This window comes from Cajanus cajan, chromosome 6 (genome assembly GCF_000230855.2).
Source record: "Cajanus cajan strain Asha chromosome 6, NIPB_CcT2T_4, whole genome shotgun sequence".
NCBI classification, from domain to species: Eukaryota; Viridiplantae; Streptophyta; class Magnoliopsida; order Fabales; family Fabaceae; genus Cajanus; species Cajanus cajan.
The window spans coordinates 58,386,687-58,394,337 of NC_138522.1; the positions used below are offsets into that span (position 1 = coordinate 58,386,687).

Genomic DNA, 7,651 nt, shown 5'->3' on the forward strand with positions numbered 1-7,651 from the left:
AAAAGGTTACTTTTAACAAATGACATTATTTTAGAAAAGGGTTATTGGAATTTAATTTTGACAAAGAAATAAAAGAAAATATATTAAAAGGGATATGCGGATAAAATATTTGAGCATGCAATTAAAGACAAAAGAAGAAAAGATAGTTTACTCTATAAACAAATATTTTTTATTTTATTTAATATGATAATTTATTTCCATAAATATATTTCTTTGGGCAAAATATCCAAATTTATTTGTCCAGAAAAAAATCCAATTAAATTGGGTACTAACTAACGTGCTTACCTTACTTTCCTGAGGAAGGCGCCAATAACATTGCTTACTTTTTGGGCCATAATAAAATAAACGTGGTTTATGATATATGCACCTCCTTTTTTTTTTTTTTTCAAGTACACCTCCTTTTAAAAAAATAATTAAAATTTTAAAATATTCTTAATTTTTTATTTTAAATTTTTTAATTTTATATTCACAACATTTAATTTAGTACTTTTTTTTACATATCTTTTCTCCTTTTTTTAATTTTTACATGCACCCCCTTATTTTTCCTTCACCCCACCTATTTTGGTAGCATGTAATAATTGAAAGAGAAAAAAAAAAGTGTGTGAATAAGAAGAAGAAAGTAACAAATTGAAAGTTAAAAGTGTAAAATTAAATTTTTATTTTAAAAATTATAATATTTTATAATTAAAAAAAAAAAGGAGGTGTATATATGATGAGCCAATAAACGTTGATTTCGACAGGCCAACTAATCGAGGCCAGGCCCCGGCCCCGGCCCAATGCAGAGAATCATCACAGAAGAATATTGTTGGAATGCAAACGAAAACGTTGGTAGCCGTACGAAACCTTTCCTCCAATTAAAGTAGCTTTTTCCCTCATCTTTAAATTCAAAAACCAGTGGCATTTTCGTAAATGCAAGCCGATCCAGGTCCACTTGTGTCCCCAATCATAAACCCTCTTTTCAAATTCCCCAACAATAAAACCCCAAACCCTCTTCACCATTTTATTCCTTCGCTCTCTCAACTCAATCGCTATCTACAAAAACCCTACGGTTCGGTTACCCATTCCCAGTCCGATTAAACGTGCGGTGCCTCGTACCGTCCCCTTCGATTCAGCACGATGTCGTATCGTCCTTCCGCAAGCGCCAGAACCGAGGTTCGTCGGAACCGGTACAAGGTCGCCGTGGACGCCGATGAAGGTCGCCGTCGGCGAGAGGACACCATGGTGGAGATCCGAAAGAACCGTAGGGAAGAGAGCTTGCAGAAGAAGAGACGCGAGGGTCTGCAATCTCAGTCCATGTCTGCATCAGTTCACTCTACTGTAATAGAGAAGAAGGTCAATTATGATAATCTTTTGAATAGAGTTCACTTGCTGTTTATTCGTTTATATATAATACTTTGCCTCTATTCAAATCTCACTCCGCCAACATGGATAAGTGATTATGTTAAGAATTTAACTGTCCAAGTAGGACTCTGGTTTTTGATTGAGTTTGTGTTGCGTTCGTGTTTGTTTATTGAAAGAGTTACGCCTAATGCGTTGGTTAAGAAACGTGGAACAATTTATCTTCTCTTGCTCTTGATGTGTCGTGCTGTACTTACCTATATGAGGCCTTAAAATTTGATTGTTGTTATGTACTTATGTTGGATTTGCACGAACCAGAAATAAGTTGAAGCTTAATGAAACGTGGTTGTTTTTCTGTCTTGCTGCAGTTGGAACTCCTGCCAGCCATGGTTGCAAGTGTGTGGTCTGATGACGGTAGCAAGCAGTTTGAGGCCACAACCCAGTTTCGGAAGTTGCTTTCAATTGGTTAGATAATGGTCTATGGCATTTTTTGTTTTCACCTTTTGGTTTATGGATGTCAAATGATCATTGATGAACTCTGTTTATGTCTTGCCAGAACGTAGCCCACCAATTGAGGAGGTTATTCAAGCTGGTGTAGTTCCACGCTTTGTTGAGTTCTTGATGAGGGAAGATTTTCCTCAGCTGCAGGTTTGTTATCTGCCTTGTTTTACTTTGTGATAAATATTTACCTCTTCTTATATATTGCCTTGCCGGTGTTTAATGTATGTTGTAGTTTGAGGCAGCTTGGGCATTGACAAATATAGCTTCTGGAACATCTGAAAACACTAAGGTGGTAATTGATCACGGTGCTGTCCCAATTTTTGTAAAGCTCCTTGGTTCTCCCAGTGAAGATGTCCGTGAACAGGTATATTTCATGTGTCTTTTCATATTTTTTGTCTATTGGTAAAAAGTATACGCATTCTTAAAATGTGGAGAACAATCTTTTTTTCTACGTTGTTTAACCAGAAAATGTGTTTCTTTATGTTTATTTTGGAGTTGGATGGTACGCTATTTCCTGGTATAATGTTTGTATGTTTGTGCATGTGCATGTGCATGTAAGTGGGGTGAATTCAGTGACTGTGCATCCAAGTGTTATTATTTGTTAACTTTTAGCCGACAATATTAATGAGAAGGATGACAGTACCCAGCAGTTATATTTCATTTAAAGTTTAACACATTTTCTGTGTTTTGGAGACAATCAGGCTGTGTGGGCATTAGGAAACGTTGCTGGAGATTCACCCAGATGCCGTGATCTTGTTCTCGGTCATGGAGCCTTGCTTCCTCTGTTGACACAATTGAATGAGCATGCCAAGCTTTCTATGCTGAGAAATGCTACTTGGACACTATCAAATTTCTGCAGGGGAAAGCCTCAGCCTCATTTTGATCAGGTATGAAGTTCTGCATTGTGTTATCAGAAATAAAGAAGTTTTGGTAGCTTCCTATTTGTTGCTGAATGCTCTTCCATGGAAAAATGAAATCGAACCCTTCTTACTTGTTTTGTTCATTGGAATTTTCTTGTTGAATAACATCTTGTATCTGCACCAGAGTAAAATGTTATGTTCTTGTCGATATTGAATTCTTTTAGAGTTTTTACTTTAATCTGATGAGCAGCTTCTTTTAGCTTTTTATTCTTCATTTTCTATGAAATAACATTTTTCTTGTCTTTTATATAGATATATTAGTAAACTGTAGTGTGCTATCTTGTATTTCCTCTGTGGCAGTTATAGTCGATTAAATTTTATCATTTGCTCATAAAAGCTATATTATTGAACGAGTAATAGGCACACTTAACTGTTGTAAATTACACTACTCTGATTAAAAGGCTTGGAAGAGCTAATTGTTGGCTACATAAATGGTATTATATGATGCATGTACATTATGTGTATTGGATATGTATGTATATCCTATGGTGATATGATTATTCTTAAAATATATAGGATGCAGTACATGTAGGATATTCATATAGGTATGTAAATGTACAAGTAACAAGTATTGCATAAAACATACTATTGTTTCTGTCCCTATAAAATTGTAATCTTTTGATATAGGTACCTCTTATATTGGAAGATATTTATTTTGATTTGTTATTTAAGAAACATGAGACCTGTTATCTCATTCCTGTTAACCACATTATCCCTCAACAATGAAGCCCTAGCGCCAGGATCTAAAATTTTTTTAAGGGGACCAAAACAAATATACAAGTATTGTAAACGTATTGTATGCCAATATGTGAAGCAAATGCAAGTTGGTTTTCCCAGTTTTGTTTTGCTGGCTCTGTTATGACCCAGTATTAATTGATTCTTATTATTCTTTTTTACAGGTTAAACCTGCACTTCCTGCTCTTGCCAGTCTTATCCATTCAAATGATGAGGAAGTATTGACTGATTCCTGTTGGGCACTTTCATATCTTTCTGATGGTACAAATGACAAAATTCAAGGTGTAATTGACGCTGGTGTTTGTACCCGGCTTATTGAGCTTCTAATGTGAGTATTCTGAATCTAAAATATGAATTTACAGTAAAATGCATGCATTGCAGTGTTCTTCTGTCAAATTCTAAATATTATTTTACTTGTTCAGGCACCCATCCCCTTCAGTACTTATTCCTGCTCTTCGTACTGTTGGAAATATTGTTACTGGAGATGATGTGCAGACACAGGTATTAATTTAGTTCATGAATTTCTCATGGTTCTTTTTGTTAGCTACTTGGTATGCAGGTTACAATTTTTTATTAGGCAGGAACCCGTAATATATATAAGAAAGAGAATTATTTTACTGAATTAAGTCAAAAGAAAATAGGAGATCCCTCTTTCAAGGGTTTCCCCTTCACAAAGGATTTCTCCTTTTGGAAAGGGCAAAACTCAACTCTCAAATGATAGAAGACCGAATGCTCTTCCCTTACATCCTCCTCCTATTTATTTACCTCATAACTCCCCTGGAAGGCTGGAACTAACTACAATAATAGACCTTAGTTCCCAACTCCTGACAAACTGATAATAATGTTGAAACAGAACTGAACTCAAGATTGAAATCTCCTTCACAAAGCAGAAAAATATTGCTCAAAATCAAAGATGCCAGAATAGAAAAAATGCAGCAGATATAACAATTTCTAGATTAAGCCCCCAATTTACTATACTGTTTTGCCCCCGTAATATTCCCTCCCGATCCTTATTATTATTACTATTCTGTTGCTTCTTTTTCTGTAGAGAATCCATTTTTCTGAGGAATCTGTCTATTTCTGCTTGGATGAGCTAATTATATATAGATACGCATTTGTACTCACATAATTTTTGTTTGTGTTGTGTTCTTTTTTGCTTAGGTCATCATCAACCATCAAGCTCTTCCTCGTCTTCAGAATCTCTTGACTAATAATTATAAAAAAAGCATAAAGAAGGAAGCATGCTGGACCATATCAAACATCACGGCTGGGAATAAGCAGCAGATTCAGGTGTAGATTACATTTTCATTGTGTTGTAATTGTGCATTTATGGTAGTTAAAATTTACGTGTTTTCTTTGTGTTTTAATTTCTGACAATCCACAGGATGTAATTGAGGCCAACATAATTCCTCCTTTAGTCCACTTGCTTCAAAATGCTGAGTTTGATATAAAAAAAGAGGCTGCTTGGGCTATCTCAAATGCTACTTCGGGTGGATCTAATGAACAATTGAAGTATGGAGAGATTCTTGAGTTTAGAATGTTCCTTTGAGATTATTTTTGTGTTGCAAGTATAACTTTTTTCCTTCAAAGATTATGAATCTTTTTCCTTGGTTGACAGGTACCTGGTATGTCAAGGGTGTATTAAGCCCTTGTGTGATCTTCTAATATGTCCTGATCCAAGGATTGTTAATGTTTGTCTGGAAGGGCTTGAAAACATCTTGAAGGTAGGAGAAACTGAGAAAAATATTAGCAATACTGATGGTGTGAATCTATATGCCCAAATGATTGATGATGCGGAGGGTTTGGAGAAAATTGAGAACCTCCAGAGTCATGATAACACGGAGATTTATGAAAAGTCAGTGAAGATTCTTGAGACATACTGGATCGAGGAAGATGATGAGACTATGCCTCCAGGGGATGTTGCTCCTCAATCAGGGTTTAACTTTGGTGGCCCTGGAGTTCCTACTGTGCCGTCGGGAGGATTCAACTTTAATTAAAAGGTATTCATGCTTTACTAAGATAATTTTATGTTTTATTTTTCCTTGTTATTTTTTCTCTGCAAATTCTTTATTGGAACTAGTAAAGTTTTCCGGTTTACATTCTGGTTTCCTTTATTAAGTGGACATTATTTTGAATTTTGTTAACTGCAGGAGTTTTGGCTGGTCTATCTGTAAAGTCCTCCAGTTTGACAGTCCAACATTTGGTGGTCAAGTCAATGTCTTTGCATTGTCCTTGGTTCCTGCAAGGTTCAGCCTTGGTAAATAGAGGGTTGCTGGACCGGCTTGGGTTTTTGAAATGGCTGGTTTTACATACATTATGGGAACAGATGGTTGTGGCTTGATTTTCTTTGCCATTTTAGGGCTATATATACTAGAGTTTGCTTTCTGCCAAGAGATCTTTCCGAGTGACTTGGCTTTTATAGAATTGTTGATTTTCGCTAATTTTTTTCTGTCATAGATTGGATTCATTAAGTACCACACGAGATTTTGGATGTTTTGGCAAATACCGAATGCTACTATCTTTTATCTATGTTTAGTTACTAGATGGAGTTTTTATTTTACATCTTTCTTTGTAAGCTTTTTTGAATTTTACCATGAAATTCTATTCATTATGTTCTCTAGGTTCCTTTCAGGCTCGGTATGTAATGTTTACTGATCTGGTACGGGATAGGTCTTGCACCACTTTGTTCTCTCATCCATGCATTTTATCTCATTTGCACTCGTTTTGTGTATCAGATTGCCTTTATTTGCTTTGAACATTGCTTCATATTTCTAACTACTCGTGGCCTTCGATGGAACGTATAAATGGATAGTTATGTTGATTTGAAGAAGAAACTGTCGGTGTCAATTTCTAGCATTCGATATTCTCATGTATGATATGCTTGGGGAACTAAACATGTAGAATCTGATTTGGAATGTAAGTCATTTTTAGGGATAGAAGTGTGTTTTTTTTTTAAAAATGACGCTGAATTCCTTATAAACTGGTGCTAATTCGTTGATTGAGAAATAGTTTTTGTAATCCATTCCGTCGTTAAAAAATTGTGTCTTCAAATATGTTTAATTAATGTTTTAGATTTGAGGAGTTTAATTTAAAACTTGGATGCTTAAGATGATGTCAGCAATAGGAAAAATAGCAGAGATCCACCGCCAGTATTCGATCTCTTTTGCTTATTATGCCTTAACGAATTACTCAGGCACGTGCTTTTGGTATTACGATTTTGTTTAATGTATTATCAGTATAGCTTTCTCTTAATGAGTTTTAATTATTTTAAAAATGTAAAATTTACAAAAATATAAGCTCTTAATGTGGAGCCTGTCTTTTTCATTATTTTGATGTCCTTTAATAAGAATTTTGGATGTTTATTTATTCTGTGTAAAAGATAAAAACTCGAAATAATCGTTTTTGATAAAATTGGATTTGGATCTTTCCAGCATAGTTATTTCCATCGCCTCTCCAGCAGTCTTTCTAATTTTTTATTATATTTTTAATTCACTTTTTCATTGCCACGCTGCTTTTCCTTGTAATTTTTTTTTTGCTGGAGATGCAGTACAGCAGGAGAGGATCTGCCTTTGATCATGTATGTGATCCGAGCCAGTGAAGGACCTGTCACCTGTGGCATGCTTTCCTCAAGCTCATTCTTGGCGTGGCTCTTCACAGGCTTATTCAACGGTCCCTTTCGTGTAATAGTGTTTAAGCTGTTGTCTCATGTCTCAGTTCAGTCATCAGGTATAGTCAAAATCGATTTGGACCCCTGCATTGCTGTGTTGATTGATTGAACAAGTGAAAGATGTTCACTAAAACTATTTAAAATAAAACTATCATATAACTGAATTGCTAAAATCGCCATTACTATCATATAAATAGCCATTGCCTCCTTTTCTAAATTGCTAAAATCGCCCTGAAAATAGCTTGTCATTTTGCTTACTCTTCCAACTTCGAAATGTTTTCGACAGCTCCTCTACTCTCTTCAGTAGACCGTAGATTTAAGGAGCTTTACCTTGACTACCCCAAACTGGTAATTGATCTCATGGACTTTACGATTTACAATAAAAAATCAGGTTAAAATTGTGATTATAACGGATTTTATGTTGGAGAATTTATTTTAGATTCAAATTTAATTGAGTTGAATTAATATTAGATGATTTTTTGTACTGTAT

At 35.1% G+C, this 7,651-nt stretch overlaps 1 protein-coding gene across 1 annotated transcript; it reads left to right on the top strand.

The window, feature by feature from the left end:
* Nucleotides 1-977: 977 nt before the first annotated feature.
* Nucleotides 978-6,125, top strand: LOC109797746 (importin subunit alpha-1b). The gene is made up of 11 exons (XM_020357872.3): nucleotides 978-1,332; nucleotides 1,707-1,803; nucleotides 1,895-1,986; nucleotides 2,072-2,203; nucleotides 2,541-2,726; nucleotides 3,659-3,822; nucleotides 3,917-3,995; nucleotides 4,656-4,784; nucleotides 4,879-5,006; nucleotides 5,113-5,494; nucleotides 5,645-6,125. Exons 1-10 carry the CDS (start codon nucleotides 1,117-1,119, stop codon nucleotides 5,489-5,491), a joined length of 1,602 nt encoding a protein of 533 aa, XP_020213461.1. The 5' UTR covers nucleotides 978-1,116; the 3' UTR covers nucleotides 5,492-5,494; nucleotides 5,645-6,125.
* The last annotated feature ends 1,526 nt before the right edge of the window (nucleotides 6,126-7,651 follow it).

What these genes read in the sequence shown, in the direction of transcription:
- LOC109797746 (XM_020357872.3), top strand. Translation starts at nt 1,117, where the DNA reads ATGTCGTATCGTCCTTCCGCAAGCGCCAGAACCGAGGTTCGTCGGAAC. An exon ending in CTCAGCCTCATTTTGATCAG is followed by an intron (nt 2,727 to 3,658) that starts GTATGAAGTTCT and finishes TCTTTTTTACAG; the next exon opens with GTTAAACCTGCACTTCCTGC. An exon ending in CGGCTTATTGAGCTTCTAAT is followed by an intron (nt 3,823 to 3,916) that starts GTGAGTATTCTG and finishes TTACTTGTTCAG; the next exon opens with GCACCCATCCCCTTCAGTAC.